The 19021-nt window shown below is 39.0% G+C and overlaps 2 protein-coding genes across 5 annotated transcripts in view; one reads left to right on the top strand and one right to left on the bottom strand.

Moving 5' to 3' along the window:
• The window catches only part of SKA3 (spindle and kinetochore associated complex subunit 3), a 49790-nt gene extending 37987 nt beyond the window's left edge, over positions 1 to 11803 (bottom strand). For 3 of the 4 annotated variants that reach the window (XM_010593944.3, XM_064275356.1, XM_010593943.3), the window contains exons 1-4: positions 11552 to 11803; positions 6401 to 6462; positions 6101 to 6266; positions 3571 to 3979 (exon numbers count right to left, since the gene is read on the bottom strand). In XM_010593944.3, coding sequence (XP_010592246.1) covers positions 3571 to 3979; positions 6101 to 6266; positions 6401 to 6462; positions 11552 to 11654 — 740 coding nt within the window. In that variant the 5' untranslated portion in view covers positions 11655 to 11803. Of the gene's footprint in view, positions 1 to 3570; positions 3980 to 6100; positions 6267 to 6400; positions 6463 to 8797; positions 8936 to 11551 lie in introns of all 4 variants that reach the window. The other variant, XM_023553119.2, reaches the window with a different exon arrangement.
• MRPL57 (mitochondrial ribosomal protein L57) lies at positions 11782 to 18573 on the top strand. The gene is made up of 2 exons (XM_003414015.4): positions 11782 to 11894; positions 12098 to 18573. Exon 2 carries the CDS (start codon positions 12103 to 12105, stop codon positions 12409 to 12411), a length of 309 nt encoding a protein of 102 aa, XP_003414063.1. The 5' UTR covers positions 11782 to 11894; positions 12098 to 12102; the 3' UTR covers positions 12412 to 18573.
• The last annotated feature ends 448 nt before the right edge of the window (positions 18574 to 19021 follow it).

The following is a 19021-nucleotide window of genomic DNA, read 5'->3' as shown; positions in this document are numbered from 1 at the left end:
GCAAGTGCCTAACTGTTTGTGCCACCCAGAGATTCCATTAAAACCAGTTGCCATCAAGTTGGTTCAGGCTCATACAACCCCGTATGTGTCTCAGTAGAGCTGTGTGCCATAGGGTTTTCACCGGCTGATTTCTCAGAAGTAGATCACCAGGCCTTTCTTCTGCAGCATCTCTGGGTGGACATAAACCTCTAACCTTTTGGTTAGCAGCAGTGTGTTAACTCTTTGTACCACCCTACATTCCTATATAAAGTTTGAGTCTGTTTCTGTGCTACTCCGTTCCAGTGATATGTGCCAGTTTTATGCTGTTTGACTTACTGTATGTAGCTTTATATATTTTAATATTTAATACATCAATCCCACTCATTGCTATTATTCCTCAATCTTTTTTTTTTTTTTTTTTTAGCTATTCTCATGTTTTATTCTTTCAGATAAATTTTAGAGTCATTTTGTCAGATACCTCTCTTTCTCCATCTTAAACAATCCCATGGAGCTTTTGTATTGTATGAAACCTATAAATTAATTTGATAGCCACCTTAACAATATTCAGTCATCCTATTCAGAAATATAATATTTCTTTTCATCCTAATCAACCCTTTATATAACTCTGAAATATTTTATGGTTTTCATCATATAGGTCTTTCACCTATGACTGGACGGGTATTTTCTTTTTGTAGAAATTTTGAATGGGTTTTTTCCATAATATTTACCAACTACGTATTAACAAAATATAGGAAAACATATTATTTTAAATAGCTATCTTATGTAATGATACAAAAAAATCCTATTATCAGCCTTTTTTTTTTGAACTTTTATTATTTCTACAAGTTTTTTACCTGATACTGTTATTGTGCTTTAAGTGAAAGTTTACAAGTCAGTTTCTCATACAAAAACTTATACATACATTGTTATGTGATTCTAGTTGCTACAATGTGATAGCATACTCCTCCTCTCCACCCTGTATTTCCCGTGTCCATTCAACCAGCTCCTGTCCCCCTCCTGCCTTCTCATCTCGCCTCCAGCCAGGAGCTGGCCACATAGTCTCATGTGTCCACCTGAGCTAAGAGGCACACTCCTTGCCAGTATCATTTTATATCTCATAGTCCAATCTAATCTTTGTCTGAAGAGTTGGTTTCGGGAATGGTTTTAGCTCTGGGATTACAGAGTCCGGGGCCCATGTCGTCTGGTGTCCCTCCAGTCTGTCAGAACATGAAGTCCGGTGTTTTGCTTTTTTTTTTTTTTACTAGAATTTGAGTTCTGCATCCCACTTTTCTCCTGCTTCATCACAGATTCTCTATTGTGTTCCCTATCAACAACCAATTTTCTTGAATTGCCTAGAAATACAACAGAAATACTTATTTCTGTTTCATATCTCATTACACGTGCCAGACCATCAAGAATGATGTTGGTAACAGCAAGCATCACTATTCAGTTAGGTTTTGGTATTCTTTATCACGTTAGGGGAGTACCCAAACATTTTAAATCGAGAATGATGTCAAAGCAGCCATGTGAGATGCATCAGTTGGTCTCAAGCCACCTGGAGCAAAGGATGAAGAACACCAAAGATATAAGGTAATTATGAGCCTAAGAGACAGAAAGGACCACATAAACCAGACTACATCAGCCTGAGACCAGAAGAACTAGATGGTGCCAGCTACAACCAATGATGGCCCTGACAGGGAACACAACAGAGAACCCCTGAGGCAGCAGGAGAGCAGTGGGATACAGACCTCAAATTCTCATAAAAAAGACCAGACTTAATGGTCTGACTGAGACTAGAAGGATCCCAGAGGTCATGGTCCCCAGGCCTTCTGTTAGCCCAAGACAGGAACCATTCCCAAAGCCAACTCTTTAGACAAGGATTGGACTGGACTATGGGATAGAAAATGATACTGGTGAGGAGTGAGCTTCTTGGATCAAGTAGACATATGAGACTACGTGGGCAGCTCCTGTCTGGAGGGGAGATGAGAAGGCAGAGGGGGTCAGAAGCTGGCCGAATGGACATGAAAATAGAGACTGGAGGGAAGGGGTGTGCTGTCTCATTAGGGGGCAAGCAACTAGGAGTATACTGCAAAGTGTGTAAGTTTTTGTATGAGAGACTTACTTGATTTGTAAACTTCCACTTAAAGCACAAAAATTAAAAAAAAAAGAATGAGGTCAAATTTTATCAGATTCCTTACTGGCATCTATTGAGATTATCCTACTTTTTTTCTTCCTTACTGAATCATAGAAATAATGTATTATATGAGTTCCCAATTATTAAACTATCTTGCATTTCTGAGATAAGCTTAACTTGGAAGTTATTCATTATACTTTTAATATTCTGGTGGATTCAATTTGTGAGTATATTGATTAGGATTTTTATATCTGTATTCATAAAGTAGATGGGGCCATACTTTTCTTTTGGGTGCTTTGTCAGGTTTAATCATGGCTATATCAATTTCATAAACTAAACTGAAGAGTTTTCTTTTTCTAGCTTTAGAAAAAACAAAAACTTTTTATACAACATGGAGCTTTTATGTTCTCTGAAGTTATGAAAGGATTCATCCAGAAAAGTAATGGGCACAGAGCTCTTTGGGACTAGCTCTTTGATAACTTTTTTAGTTTTCTTTGTTGATTATCAGGTCTAATCAAATTTTCTATGTCAATTTTGATCATTTGTATCATTTAAAAAAAACTTTCATGTATTTGAAGATTTCAAATTTCTGAGCACTACACCTTATAGTAGTTTCTTACAGTTTAAGAAATAAAAAATATAGCCTTTAGCTCCTAATTCTGTCCTTTGCATTTGTTTAAATAAGAACCAGTTCTTAGATTTATCTAACCTTCTAAAAATTTTTTGTAATAATATTTTGTTTTACCGTTAGTGTTTCTTCCCTTCTATTTTCCCCCGAATTGTGGGTTGTTTTTTTTTTTTTGACTTTTTGAGTTGAAGGTTTATTTTCCTTTTTAGCATTGAAAGTTCTTAATATGGATTTATCTTTAGGTATTGTTTATGCGGTAAGCTCATTTTCATTGTAACTCTTACGGTTTTAATTACCATTTCCAAGCTAATCACTCCCAAAACTTTTTAGCCTCACCTCTGAGCTTCAAACTCATATTAAAATACCTGAGCTTAAAAGGCAATTCAAAATGCCTAAGGCAATAAAAATTAACACGTCTAAAATAAACACCTCACTTTTACCCCAAGCTGCAGGTATTCCTACCTTAGTTGTTTTCCCTAGCATGATCTCAGGCAAGCAAACAAAAATCTGGGAATTATCCTTGATGCCCCTTCTTCCTAAGTCTCCAAACCAAATCAATTATAAGTTCTCACTAATTTTACCGACTTTTCTCTATCGCTACAAATATTTTTTTGAGGCCCTTATTACTCCTAACTATGGGCTCCTAACCCGAAGAAACCAAGAGCTCACACTTTAGTGATATAATTATTGATTCAGGGAGATTTTAAACAAAAGATATAGTCTGAAACATATTTCTTCTAGGGAAACTCAATAAACGTAAAATATTTAGAAAGATAAAATGTGTCTTTTCCATAAGGAATCATGCAAGAGACTTAAGAAAGCTGCTTACCTTTTATTACTTTTCACATTTTTAAGCCCCATTGTATAATCTTCATTTAAATACGTATATTCAGAGATACCAAAGTGTTCTAATTTAGGAGTCATACACTCAAAATCATCCATCTTTAGTGCACACTTTGGAGTTTTCAGTACTGTAGTTGGTGACTGTTTGGTAGGTGGAGAGAAAATTGCTGGCTCTTCCTTACAGTTATTTACTTCTTGTGGATGATTTGGCAGAGTCTGGGGTATCATGTACCGCTCAAGTCCAAAATCTGAAAGTTGTGGACTACGTGGTGGTATCTCAGAAACAGAACTGCTTGGAACAGTAAGATCAAACAGATTCTCCTTCATATCAGGCTTTTGAAGATGTTCACATTTAGCCGATTCTGGTTTAGAGTTAATGATTTCATGTTCATCCACTATGGGGAAAAAAATCAAAAGAGAAAAAACATTCTGGTTAAACAACAAAACACAAAACCTCATGTACTTGAATCCACTAAAACCATAAAAAATAGCTCCATTTGAAATTTCCCAAATCAGTAAAAGTCCTCATCCTCCCTTTAGCTTCTAAATATTTCAATTGCCAGTTAGGTAAATTTCTGACATGTACCTCTTGTTCACTCATATCCCTTGATGATACCTTGGTGAGGGAAGTAAGAAAAAGTGTTAAAAGATGAGAGATCAGTATCCTGAAACAAAAGTTCGATTTCCTTACTCAGAGTTAATGTAATTTATAAGTTTTTTAATATCATGTACAAAAAAAATCATGTAGATGACATTAATTACAGTGTGGAGTTAACTGTGTTCTAGATTTAATACAAAGTATAATACTAGTTTTTTTTATAATATTATTTTAGATTTTTGTCCTTCAGATGACTAAATTAGAAAGGAAAAACTCCCTAAGTTCGGTCTAGAACAATCTATATAAAAGCCTGGTTGAGAAAAATAATGGGAGCACATTTGAAAGATATGTAGTTTCTTAACCATTAATAGGTTTTATACTTTGATTTCATGGTTTTTGGCCCTTAGAAGAGTTATTGATTCACTGAGTTCTGTTCTGGCATTGTGCTTTCTGTTAATTCTGAAGATGCTACACAACTACCCCAATTCTACTGTTGTTATTTATCACAGGACTGTCATTGATAAAATAAAATCATCACCATTATCCTACCCTTAAAAAAAAACAAACAAACCCACTGCTGTTGAGGTGATCCCAACTCATGGCAACCCCATGGGTTACGGAGTAGAACTGATCAACTGATTCTTGGCTGCAATCTTTACGGAAGCAGATCACCAGACCTTTCTTCCACGATATTGCTGGGTGGGTCCAAACTACCACCCTTAAGGTTAGTAGTTGAGCACAAACCATTTGCGCCACCTAGGGATCTTCACAACCCATGCTGATGTTGTTGTGTGCTGTCTAGTTGATGCCAACTCCCAGCAACCCTATAGAGCAGAGTAGAACTGCTCCATAGGGTTTCCTAGGCCGAAATCTTTATGGGAGCAGATTGCCAGGTCTTTTCTCCTGTGGAATGGCTGGTGGGTTCAGGGAAATATTATTATCCCCATTTTACAAGTGAGGAAAAAGCAATTTAGAAAAATTCTCCAAGGTCACACAGGTAGGGGAGCCAGAATTTGAATTAACGGCTCTTTCACATCAAAGCCAACTGCCTTCTTTCTGTTATACCATATGGACTTTTTAGTATACATTCTTAACATTTTTGCATACACATCCTCAATAAATATTTAATTTAGTTAATGTTTTATTTATGTACAGGGATCATTCTCATAATGGAAGTGAACACACTAAAGCATATTGAAACTAGTCATTCATAACTGCAGGCACAACAATAACAACAATAGTTAACAACAGGTGATTGTTACGTGCCAGGCACTGGTCTAAGCAAATTCTGTCTCATTTAATCTTTATACAAACTCAGGAGGTAGATACTGTTAAACATCCTTACTGTGCAGATGAGAAACTGAGGCACAAAGTTAAGTAAGTGGTGGAACAGAGATTTGAACTTAGGCAGTTTGACTCAGGAAACCGAGAACAAGAAAAATGAAATAGCATGACTAAGGTCACTCAGCTATTTGAGAGCAGAGCTGACTTTGTTGTTAGCTGCCATTCAGTTGGCCCTGATTCCTGGCGATCCTACGCACAACAGAATGAAACACTGCCCGGTCCTGTGCTATCTCCATCATCAGCTGCAGTCTGGACTCAAACTACCTATTCTAAGTCACATAGATTTATCTTGTATTCTTCTCCTAAACAGCTCAAAGAATTCTTCCATCTAGCATTGTGTTAGTTCTCATCTAGCATTTTGGCAAAGGGCGCAATGACTGTCTTCTTTACCACAGATCAGCACTGCATCCAGTACACAGTCAGTGTTCAATAAGTGCTTATCAAATGATAGTCACATAATGGTACAGCCAGGACTAGAAACACTGGCCAAGCCTACAGTTGTCTGACTTAATCATGCTGCCTTCTTTTTTTGTTAATATGAAAACAAATGCTATAAAATTAAAGTGATTCAAACCTGAATTTTCCTTGGCCCGTGGATTATATCCGTACTTCTGAAAAAACTCTCTTATTTTCATAATATCCACTGAATTTCTTTTCATCAGTACCTTGGTTGCCTTTATGAAATCAGTGTTTTCTTGACTTTCCAAGCTTGCTTTATGAAGAAGAATATTAACATCATCCTTTTACAAGGAAAGAAAGTACATTAGAGCTTCTCTAACTTTTGACTAAGTCTATTTAGAATAATAAAAACTATAAACCAAAACCAAACTATACATTACAGAAAAATGACAAATTAATATTATAGCAGTGCAACCTTTAGAGTCCAGACTTCTGAATGCAGGTCATGTAAAATCTTCACTGCATAATCTTCAAAGTCTTCAATATGAATATTGAACAAACATTAGGAAAAGAAAGGAAGCAGAATAGAAAATATAATTTAGTACAGTTTCTTAGAATTGTAAAATCCTTATAAATGTTTATTTATAACTTATATCCTGTCCATTGCTAAGAAAAACATTAAGGTTCATTGCTAAGAAAAGTGTTAAGGTCTTTAAAAATGTAAGCTTTAATTGAACTATAATATACATACAGAAGTACACAAATCATAAGTTATCAGCTTGGGGACCCTTACGAAGTGAACAAACCTGCATCACCAGCAGGCAGATCAAGAAACTGGGCATTACAAAACCCATTGCCGTCGAGTTGACTCCAACTCATAGCAACCCAACAGGGCACAGCAGAACTGCCCCATTGGGTTTCTGAGGCTGAAATCTTTATGGAAGCAGACTGCCACATTTTTCTGCCATGGAGCAGCTAGTGGGCTTGAACTGCTGATCTTTCTGTTAGCAGCCGAGTGCTTTAACCACTATGCCAGAACTTCAGAAACTCAGAGTCTCTACTTTCTCCTCAAGAACAACCACTACCCTGATTTCTAACATCATGAATTAGTTTTGCCTATTTATTAACTTTTTTTAAGGGAATCATGCAATATGTACTCTCTTGTGACTGGCTTTTTTCACTCAACATTACATTTGTGACATTCATCCATGTTCATCCATAGTCTAATCTGATCATTCTCATTACTTCTAACCCCCTCTACCCTCTCATCTCCGCTCCAGGCAGGAGATGCCAACATAGTCTCAAGTGTCCACCTGATCCAAGAAGCTCACTCCTCACCAGCATCCCTCTCCAACCCATTGTCCAGTCCAATCCCTGTCTGAAGAGTTGGCTTCGGGAATGGTTCTTGTCCTGGGCCAACAGAAGGTCTGGGGGCCATGACCACCATGGTCCTTCCAGTCTCAGTCAGACCATTAAGTGTGGTCTTTTCATGAGAATTTGGGGTCTGCATCCCACTGCTCTCCTGCTCCCTCAGGGGTTCTCTGTGGTGTTCCCCGTCAGGGCAGTCATCAGTTGTAGCCAGGCACCATTCTTTTGAAGTGCCAATTTAAGACTTCAGCCATTTTTCTATTTTGTTATCTACCTTTTCTTGCTCATCTGTAGGACTCTTTATAAATTCTGAACATAAGTCTTTTGTCAGATACCTGTATCACTGTACCTTCTACCACTCTGGTTTGCTTTTTCATTCTCTTGTGTCTTTGAAAAACGTAAGTTCTTAATTGTAATATAGTCCTATTTATCAATTTTTATTTTAATGTGAGCACTTTTTGGTTAAAAAGTATTTGCGAATGACAATACTCTCTTATGTTTTCTTCTAAAAGCTTTATTGCTTTGCCTTGTGCATTTAGAGATACAATTCATTTGGAATTGATTTTTGTATATGACATGAGATAGGGATCAAGATTTTTCTATGTAGATATCCAGTTGAACCCACTGCGCTGCCTGCTTGGTCATTAATCAGCTGGTCAAATATATAATATTTTCTAAAACATGCCTCCTTTGAAGACCTCCTTCTTCTTCTACTGTTAAAAGTCAACCAATTTTCATTACAAAAAAAATTTATTTTTTATTTTTTTTAGGGAATATAAATCATACAGTGAAATACCACTTCACGCCCACTAGGATGGCTTGTTAGACAATAACAAGCTTGGTGGGATGTGGAGGAATTGGAATCCTTATTCATTGCTGGTGGAAATATAAAATGGTGTAGCCACTTTGGAAAACAGTTTGGCAGTTCCTCAAAAAATTAAACGTATATATGCTAACATACGACCCAGCAATTCCACTTCTAGGTACGTACCCAAGAGAACTGAAAACATATGTTCTCATAAAAAACTTGTACACCAATGTTTATAGCAGTATTATTCATAACAGCTAAAAGGTGGAAACGACCCAAGTGTCCATCAATAGATGAATGGATAAATAAAGTAAAATGTGGTGTATCTATACAATGGAATATTATTCAGCAATAAAAAATAATGGTCACCACTTCATCCCCACTAGAATGGCTATGACAAAATATACATATACCAGATGTTGGCGAGGATGTGGAAAAATCGGAAGTCTCATCCATTACTAGTGGGAATGCAAAATGGTTCCGCCACTGTGGAAAAGAATTTGGTGGTCCTTCGACAAGTTAAACAGAACTACCATATGACCCAGCAATCCCAATCCTACCCAGAAATGAAAGCAGGAATACAAACAGAAATTTGTATACCAGTGTTCATTGCAGCACTTTTTATAACAGTCAAAAGGTGGACACAACTGAAATGTCTAGCCACAGATGAATGCATAAACAAAATGTGGTACATACCTACAATGGAGTGCTACTCAGCCATAAAGGGAAATGATGTGCTGATACGTGTTACAACATGGGTAAACACTGAAAACACTATGCTGAGTGAACCATGTCAGTCACAAAAGGACAATTATGATCTCGCTTATATGAAATCTAGAATAGGCAAACGTACAGAGATCAAAGTTATTAGTGGTTACCAGGGGTGGGTTACACAAACTTAGGGGACACTGAGTTTCTCTTAAAGGGTGATGGCAAAAGTTCAGGAATGGACGGTTGAACATGATGAACATACTTAATGTCACTAAATTAAGGTGCCCTGGTGGTGCAGTGGTTAAGAGATCGGCTGCTAACCAAAAGGTCAGCAGTTCGAATCCACCAGCCTCTCCTTGGAAACCCTATAGAGCAGTTCTACTCTGTTCTATAGGGTAACTGTAAGTTGGAATCGATTTAACAGCAACGAGTTTGTTTTGTTTTTAAACTGTTTATGTGAAGATTGTTGAAATGACAAATGCTTTGTTACTTACATATTTACAATTAAAAAAAAAAGAACCAATTTAATGATTCATCACTGTGTTCAGGAATGGTGAAATATTCTGATTGTTTTCTTTAGCTATTACAATGCACTGGGTTTGGTTTTTGTTTTTGATTACAATTCCACACTTTCTGTAATATATATGGGCCAGAATTAAAGGACCATTTCAATTTTTTCTTGTAAAATCAAGAGAAAATGTAGTTTGTGCATACAGATAATATGCTGGTAAGAAGATAAATTAGCACCAGCTTTGTGAAAAGTAATTTAGCATATATATCAAGAGTGGAAAATGTTAATGCAATTTTGTATCTCTTACAGTATGGTCTCAACCATGTAAACAAAAACAAAACACCTAAAAAATAAGAATGATAAAAAGCTACTATCATTTATCAGGTTTGGTTTGGTTTTGGTATCATTTATCAAATATCATACTAATTTATATTTATCAATTAAAAAAAAAAACAGTTGCCACGGCATTGACTCCAACTCATGAAGGCCTCATGTCTGTGGTCCATACTTTTCAATGGCTGATTTTTCAGAAGTAGATTGCCAAGTCTTTCTTCCAAGGTGCCTAGAGTGGACTCGAACCTCCAACCTCTTGGTTAGCAGCCAGTCACATTAACTGTTTGCACCACTTAAAAACCAAAACCAAACCCATTGCCGTCGAGTCAATGCTGACTCATAGTGACCCTATAGGACAGAGTAGAACTGCCCCATAGAGCTTCCAAGGAGCGCCTGGCAGATTCGAACTGCTGACCCTTTGGTTAGCAGCCGTAGCACTTAGCCACCACGCCACCAGGGTTTCCTCACACCACTTAAAAAAAAAATATCAATAGTGGTGTCTTTTGATGGTGGAGTTGTGGAAAATATTAATTTTCTTCTTTTCTGTATCTCAAATTTCTTACAATACACATATACTGGTTTTTTTTTTTTTTTTAAATAGGTTTTATTTTTTGGAACAGTTTGAGATTTATAGAAAAAATGGAAAGAGAATACAGAGAGTTAGGAACCCTCTCCCCCTTTTTCCTGGGTAAAATAACGTGTTTCTTTCCAGCAGAGTTTCGTTTTTGTTTTTATTTTATTGTGTAAAGTATATGACAAAAAATTTGCCACTTCAACTATTTTTAAGAGTTCAAATCAGCGACGTTAATTACATTCACCATGTTGCACAACAATCACCACTGTTGCCAAAAGTTCACCACCCCAAGCAGAAACTCTGTGCCCCTAATTGAGAACTCCGTATTATTCCATCTCCCCGTATATACTGTTTTTACATTCACAAAAGTAAACATTTTTACATGGTTAGACAACTAATATAATTGAAGCAAAACAAGTCTGCATCTATAGTGTGCAATATTATAAAAAACATTACAATTATGACATTTATGTAAGACTCAAAATCTGAACTACTTTTGCAACGACTTTAAAAATTGCTAATACAAAATAGTGACGGTGAATTTTACCTGATCTATAAAGAAAAACACTACTGAGTATTATTGTTTGGGTAGGCAGTATAGTTTACCGGCAAAAATTTAGAAGCTTACAGCAACTGTGGACCACTTGGATACATGTAGAGAACAATGCTAAACAGCTGCATTTTAAAAAGAAATTGCCTGATTTTGTTCACCCTATTTTTATCGATAAGCACATAACATTGCAGCTGACTTGAAAGCATATTGTTGTCGTGTGCCGTCCAGTCAATTCTGATTCCTAGAGAGCCTATATGACAGAGTATAACTGCCCCATACGCTTTCTTAAGCTGTAACCTTTATGGGAGTAGGTCGCCAGGTCTTTCGCCCGCCTTTAAAGCCTACAAATAGCGATTATGTGTAAATTACCGTATGCATTATGAACTCAATCTGTCAACTTAACTTAGATTTTTATTCAAAAGTGCTGCTGTTTCTGTTTGTAACAATTATAATGCTACTTGCATTATTTGAGGAGAGAATTGTGGCTGTACAGGGAACTAAAAACAGACATCACAGTTGAGGGGCATAAGAATAAATAAAAAGGTCGCACTTGCAGCCCTTTGGAGCTGCTAGCGACAAACACTAACTGAGCATTTTGATAGATGCACCTACCCCGCCCTTACTCCGTATCTCTTTTGAAGCACTTCTCAGCACTGTAAATACATAACCACGTCTGTAGGTTTATTTGTATTTGTTTGATGACCTTCTGACTCGCCCGACTTTCGGGACAAAGACGTCCTCGGCGCCGAGACCTGCCGCCTCACTCACCGTTCTCCTCTCGGTTCAGCGCCCGCTGCAGCCGGGCGGTCTCGCTGTCCAGGGTGATGGCCAGAGACCGCAGTCTTCCGTAGAAGCTCCGGATGAGATCCATTGTGAGGACAGAGCAGCTGCCCCAAAGCACAAATGCAGCGGAACAGCTTGCTGGTCGTGGCGCGCCGCCCGCCACCAGTTTGAATCTCACGTCGCCGGAAACTTCCGAGGAGACGCACAAATTCTCTCGCGAGAGCTAGAGGCTCGCGTGAAGTGGTAGGCAGCCCCAGGAAGCGGGCAAAGTTTCGCCTCTGTGTCCGCTAGCTTCCGGCGGGAAGCCGGGACCCTGCGGAGCGGTCCGGTGAGTTGGTGGCCGTATGTGGGTACTTTGGGAGTCCTGTTCTTCGCCTGTCGACTTTAGCTGGTTCCCCATTTCCTTTGGGGCGGTTGCGCGCGTTCCGGGGTCTGGGATGGCGCGTAAGCCGGCTTTGCGTGTCCGGCTTCTCTCGTCCGTCCCCGGCATGCAGCCAGTTCGATTCCGCTTCTGAGCCCTCTCCCCAACAGGCACCATGTTTCTGACCGCTCTCCTACGCCGCAGTCGCATTCCTGGAAGACAGTGGATCGGGAAGCACCGGCGGCCGCGGACCGTGTCTTTCCAGGCAAGGCAGAACATGACCCGTCGCCTGGAGATCGAGGCGGAGAACCATTACTGGCTGAGCATGCCCTACCTCACCGCGGAGCAGGAGTACGGCCATGCTGCAGTCCGCAGGGCAGAGGCCTTCGCGGCCATCAAGGCAGCCAGCATTTCCAAGTTTCCCCCGCATAGATTTCTTGCAAACCAGCTCAACCATCTCAATGTCACCAAGAAATGGCCCTAACCCTGAGTCTCCACCCTTCGTTTTATAGATTGCAAGGCCCTCTCTTCACCTGATCCCGGAAATGAAAACCACTAGACAAATGTGAGCTGCCGAACCAGAGTCTTATTTTAAAGAAAGAAAATGAGCGTAGTGGTCCGCATGTAAATCACTGTGGTATTGTGTTTCATGCTTCAGTCAATTAGGGAAATACCAGTGATTTCCCGGGTCACAGATGATATAAGACATTTTGAACGAACGCTGCAGTAAATCTACAAACTTTATGGTGTGGGGTCTGTTCTTAAAGATAGGATACTTGATGGGGGTTTGAAAATGCAATATTGGTGTGTTTTATCTTCTGTCAAAATTAAGCTTAAACGGAATTGTGAGCTTTTCCTTTAGACATACTGCTGAAGTAGCATTTTCTACTGGGATTTGACTGCTAGAAGTGAACATTGTGTGTGTGTTAACTGTTTAATGAGAAATTAGAAGTGAACATTTAAATGAAGTAAAAGGTATTTTTCAGCACTGTTAAACGTGTAGCTGTGTTTTTAGAAATAGCTTCGTTGAGATTTAATTCACATACCATACAGTTCACTAATTGAAGCCGATTGTTTTTTAAAATAACTTTTTTCTGAATGTAATAAAAATAGCTAAGCACTTTACAAGCGTTACCAACTATGGCAACCCTATGAGGTTGGGACTATTTTGATTTTATCCTAGAGGAAACATTAAGGAAATTGTCCAATGTAATTCCGCTAGTAAGAGGAGGGACGTGGATTGGAACTGCAGTTTGACCAGATATTAGTCGCTTTATGTGTTTAATAGAAAATTTGTAAAATAAATGGAACAAAAAAGTGATTCCATCACCCAGAAATAATCCTCATTCATATATTTTCTTTTAGTCTTTTTATATACATATGCTTTTTAAAAGCATACCGAGGTTATATGGGTAAGTAGAATTTTGTACCTTCCTAAAACCTGTTGCCGTCGAGGCAATTCCGATTCAGCAACCCAACAGGACAGAGTAGACTGCCTCAGGGTTTCCAAGGAGCGACTGGTGGATTCAAACTGCCAACCTTTTGGTTAGCAGCCGAGCCCTTAACCACTGCACCATCAGGGCTCTACTAGTCTGCAAAAATGGGCTCAAACATAGCAATGATTGTGAGAACGGCACATTTTGTTCTGTTATGCATACAGTGGCTGTGAGTTAAAGACCTCTCCAAGGCACCTAAGACTAATGTATGAGCACACTGAATGTTCTTTCTGATTAACAGAGAATACCACGTTTGATTCACATTTACATGATTGACATTTTAATATCTGTAACAGTATGGGTAACTGGTCTAGGCATTTTGGTTTTCTTTACTCATTGCGCTTAACAAGGTACCTAACACATAATAGGCCTAAGCTGAACTACATAGGTAAATATTTGTTGAAAGCTTTTCATTACTCATAGAAATGTCTCTAAAATTAAGGTGCATGTGGGCAATTTAATATTTCCATACCTGGAAATGGAGATAGCTGATGCTGCTTAGGAGAAAGGTAAAGGAGAGGGCCCAGGGAACCTGCGTAAAACCACAAGCGCTTCCTATTGCTCTGATTTCTAGATAGCTCAAAAACTTCCTTAGACTTCGGAATTTGAAAAAATAATAATGGTTAACTTAAATCTCGGAAGATATTTAAGAAACAAAAGGGTGCCAGTGATAAAACCTCAGGTCTGAAGAAATGGAAGATGTCGTAGGGTTGTCTAGAGAAACAAAACCAGTGAGATACATATATTTATGTTGTTAGGTGCCCTTGAGCTGGTTCGATCACACAGCAACCCCATGTTTAACAATGAGACATTGCCTGGTCCTGTGCTATCACAATCATTGCTATGTTTGACCCTGTTGTTGCAGTCACTGTGTCCATCTTGTTGAGAGTCTTCATCTTTTTCGCTGACCCTCTACCAGGAACGATGTCATTCTTCAGGGACTGGTCCTTCCTGATAAGGTGTCCAAAGTATGTGAAACAATGTCTTGCCATCCTCACTTCTAAGTAGCTTTCTGGCTGTACTTTCTTCCAAAATGGATTTTGTTCTTTGGCAGTCGATGGTATAGTCAGTATTCTTCACCAGCACCATAATTCAGAAGCATCAATTCTTCAGTCTTCATTGTCCAGCTTTCACATGTATATGAGGCGATTGAAAATACCATGGCTCAGGTCAGCCACACTTTAGTCATCAAAATTACGTCTTTGCTTTTGACGTTTTAAAGAGGTCTTTTGTAGCAGATTTGGGCAATGCAATACATCGGTTGATTTCTTGACTGCTACTTCCATGGGCAATGATTGTTGATCCAAGTAAAATGAATCCTTGATAACTGCAATCTTTTCTCCATTTATCAAGTTGCTTATTGGTCCAGCTGTGAGGATTTTTGTTTTCTTTATGTTGAGGTGTAGTCCATACTGAAGGCTGTGGTGTTTGGTCTTCATCAGTAAGTGCTTCAGGTCCTCTTCACTTTCAGCGAGCAAGGTTGTGTCATCTGCATATCACTGGTTGTTAATGTTTAGAGAGAGAGAGATTTACTTAAAGGGATTGGTTTATATGATTGCAGCGTTGACAGGTCCAAAATCCATATGTCAGGTGACAGGCTGGAGGCTCCTGGTGGCACACAAGATTGGAGGAAGCTGACACGTCCAGAATTCTTAGGTTTGTGTCCCAAAATCTATAGGTCAGGAGATGGAAACTGCAGAATGAAGAGACAGCAAGTTCTGCCAAATTAGCTATATATAGCCTGGCGGGAGAACACACCCTAGGGAAATTTCTTTTGCAACTGATCGATTGGTTACATTACATTAGATAACATCATAAAAGATAATTGCATTACATTATGCTGGATTACATTATGTAACAGCAACTAGTCTATTGATTGGCCAAGTGATTGGGAACCATAGTCTCACCAAGTTGACATAAAATTAGCCATCAGAGAAGGCAAGTGAGATTTGTGAGAAGACAGGCATTTTGATGTACAATTTAAAAAGTCTTGCAACCTGTTATCCCAACTTTATGGATTAGGAGCTGAAGCTCAGAAATGTAAGAAACATTCCTAAAGTCACACAGTTAATAAATGGTAAAGGTAGATTTCAGGACCAGATTTATCAAAAAACATTCATTTTAATATAGTACAATAAAACCAAAAAAAACCCAGTGCTGTTGAGTCGATTCTGACTCACAGCGACCCTATAGGACAGAGTAGAACTGCCCCATAGAGTTTCCAAGGAGCACCTGACAGATTTGAACTGCTGACCCTTTGGTTAGCAGCCATAGCACTTAGCCACCATGCCACCAGGGTTTCCTGTAGTATAATAAAAAAAAAAAAAAAATAGCTGCTATAAATAAAGGCTTCCAGTTTTAGCCACTTCTTGGCCAAAGGAGTGCTGTTGTAATTTTCAAATTTTCGCTTGGAAACGCTACAACTGTTTCCATCATAGAGCTATTAATCTTTTTTTACCTCCAAGCAAAGGCTCATTGCCACTCAGGACTGTTCATAGTCACACAAGTAATAAAATGTGTCTGTCACCCTGTATATCATGAATAGTCTCTGGCATTTATATGTAATACAGCTCCTACTATTGTTTCATCCAGTGGTTAACTTCTCAAATACGGAGGGTCTGTAATGAAAACCCTGGTGGTGTAGTAGTTAAGAGCTACAGCTACTAACCAAAAGGTCAGCAGTTCGAACCCACCAGGCCCTCCTTGGAAACTCTATGGGGCAGTTCTCCTCTGTCCTATAGGGTTGCTATGAGTGGAAGTTGACTTCACAGCAACGGGTTTGGGTTTTTTTGGGGGGTATCATGAGTCAGAGAAGTCAGTGGTAGTTCAGTGGTAGAATTCTCCCCTTCCTTGCAGGAGACCTGGGTGCAATTCCCAGCCAGTGCAACTCAAGCATAGCCATCACCCCATCTGTCATTGGAGGCTTCCATGAATAGGTTTCAGCAGAGCTTCCAAACCAAGAGACTAGGAAGAATGGCCTGGCTATGTACTTCCCAAAAATCAGCCATTGAAAACTCAGTGGATCACAATGGTCTGATCTCATTGTGCTTGGGGTTGCTGTAGGTCAAAGGCAGCTACATCATGGCAACGACAAGATAATGAGTCAGCCCTGCTGCTGTGGTTGTATAGCTCAAGGAGTTTACTACCTCATGAAATAAAATGCATAAGTAATATAGCATGATGATTACCATCATGGAAATAAGTATATATAAATGACGGCAATGGGTTTCTTTTTTTTTTTAAATGTGTAATACGAGTCCTGGGAAAAGGCAATGTATCAACCTGGTTTGTCCAGTCAGAAAAAGCTTCAGAAGAGGTGATCTTTGAACACATTTTTAGTTTATCTGACAAGAAGGGGGTGATGGAAATTACAGGCAAAGGGAATTGCCAGTATTTAGTATAGTTGCAATATAGAGAAATGATAGAAGATGAGACTTGAGAGATAGGCAGGGACCAGAACATGAAAGGCCTTGTATGTCACTTTTAAGTTTTTATTTAACCACGTAAGTAATGGGCGCTATTGAAAAAGTTTAGTGGAAAGTGTAGATGATAGCAAGGGAAATGGAAGAGATGGGAAATACAGAGTCCAGGTAGCTGTTGCGATAATCCACGTGAGGATTGTGTTCGGATGGTAGGGGTGGGAAACGTTCAAAGAATGAGTAAGAGAATTCACAGGCGTTCGTGACCAGGTGGATGAGTCCTAATTTTTTTGTGTAGTTGCCTAGATGGAAGGTGCTTTATGATTTAACTAGGATATAGAATCACCCTCAATGACTTTGCTTCCCTTTCTCTCCAGTGTATTCACTGGAAAATCCCCTGGGTGAAATCTACCATTTGTCTTTCCTTGTTTGAAATTCACACAACTAGGGTTATTGGCTTCTCTTTAAGTTAGTAATTGCAGATCTCAAATGGGAAGTCAAAACCGTTCAGCAGTGTTACCATATTTCTCTGATTGGTGTAATTTTCTATTCGGTGAGATAACTCTTACCTCATCTTTTCCCCAGAAATCTACTATATACACTCCTCCATCAACACGCTTAGCCTCATATTTCAGTGATAAAGTTGACGCCCACAGATGTGAACTCCTTCATTTTTGCAGCACCAGATTTACTGTATATGCTCTCGTCTTTCCTTTATTCAAGTCAAGGGTGTGTTCTCTTCAAGTGCCAGGCTGGATCCCAGTTTGAAATGATTAATTGTGCACTTGGGCTTACCTCTTCTCCCTTCCAAAACCTTGGTGAGATTACAGTAAAAATAAATAAATGTTTTTTTTGTTATTAACCCTCAGGAAGAAAAAAATGGAGTGAAAACAATGTTCAAGAGATTTCAATGAATATTTTGGAAGAAAAACTGTGGTTAGAGGAACGTCTGGCATAACAAAGGGAAGAAAGCTACAATCTAAATGTCTGTAGGAGGGAGGCAAAGAACCCCAAAAAAAGCTCAAATGGGAGGCAAAGCTAGAGAGTAATGCAAAAATGAGAAAGAAAGAGTTTCAAAATATAGAACAAGAAAGGGAAGTGCCAGCACAAATGTTTTGAAGTGACTCAGAAATCAACAGGTCCAGACTGGAGCAGGAGGATAAAGACTCAGGAAAGGAGGTGTCCAGGAAAATAGTAGAAATGATGTGTTTGAGCATATGGAGAATGTAATTGATAGACCTATGGCAGAAATGTTAAGAGCTCCTGCGAAAAAGATCTTAGACGTATGGAAAACCAGGCAGGTGAAAATGAAAAGCAGTTATTAACAGGAGGTAGAACAATACGTTGTATAAGAAAGAAGTTGTGATAGTAGTACCTCGTTTCCCAGTGGTCTAAAACACTTGCTGGCCATAAAAATATAAACACTGTTGACTTGATCTTTAAAATTGTGATAGTTATGTTGAGATGAGGGAGAGGAAGTGAAAGAGGTGGCTGTATGGAGAAGTTAAGTCAAGCTCTACCTTGGTGAGAAATTCACAGATAAGGCCTTGTGTCACAAAACAATAATTGTATTAATTGTTTAATGAGAAACTGATTTGTTCTGGAAACCTTCATCTAAAGAACAATAAAAAAATATAGAGGGGGACGGGGCCAAGACAGTGAAATAGTCAGATGCTTCCTGTCATCCTTCTTACAACAAAGACCAAAAAAAAAAAAAAAAAAACAAGTGAATCAATTATATATGACAATCTAGGAGTATTGGTAATCAAAGACAAAGTTGAAGAGTTGAACTGAGCAGCAGGGGAAAGGAGAGATAATTCAAAAGCAGCAAAGTGCCAGTCATGAGGTTGCTAGCACCCTGCTGGCTGGGTCAGTGGGCACACATGAGCTGAGGTGAGCAGTAGCATTTTGGACACATCTCATCATGTTGAGAGAGGCTAGGCAGCAGATTCTGTACAAGCCTCTAGAGCTGGGTGGAAGCGGGTACTGGACCAGCGAAAATAAGTGCAAGCATCTAACCTACTATGTGGGGTCAAAACAATCCCTCCCCCTCTGGACTATTACAGCAGAGAAGCACCTCTTTCCCCTTAGTCAGCTCCCACCCTGCTCCACTCCGACACCAGTCTGGCATTTTAACAACTGTCGTACCCCCTAAGCTGGAACTCAGGGCTGTCCGCAC

This window comes from Loxodonta africana, chromosome 23, assembly GCF_030014295.1.
Source record: "Loxodonta africana isolate mLoxAfr1 chromosome 23, mLoxAfr1.hap2, whole genome shotgun sequence".
In the NCBI taxonomy this organism is placed as follows: Eukaryota; Metazoa; Chordata; class Mammalia; order Proboscidea; family Elephantidae; genus Loxodonta; species Loxodonta africana.
The sequence above is the reverse complement of the archived record's forward strand: the minus strand, read 5'-3'. Positions and strand labels throughout refer to the sequence as shown.

Coding starts and splice junctions, on each gene's coding strand:
- MRPL57 (XM_003414015.4), top strand. CDS start 12,103: ATGTTTCTGACCGCTCTCCTACGCCGCAGTCGCATTCCTGGAAGACAG.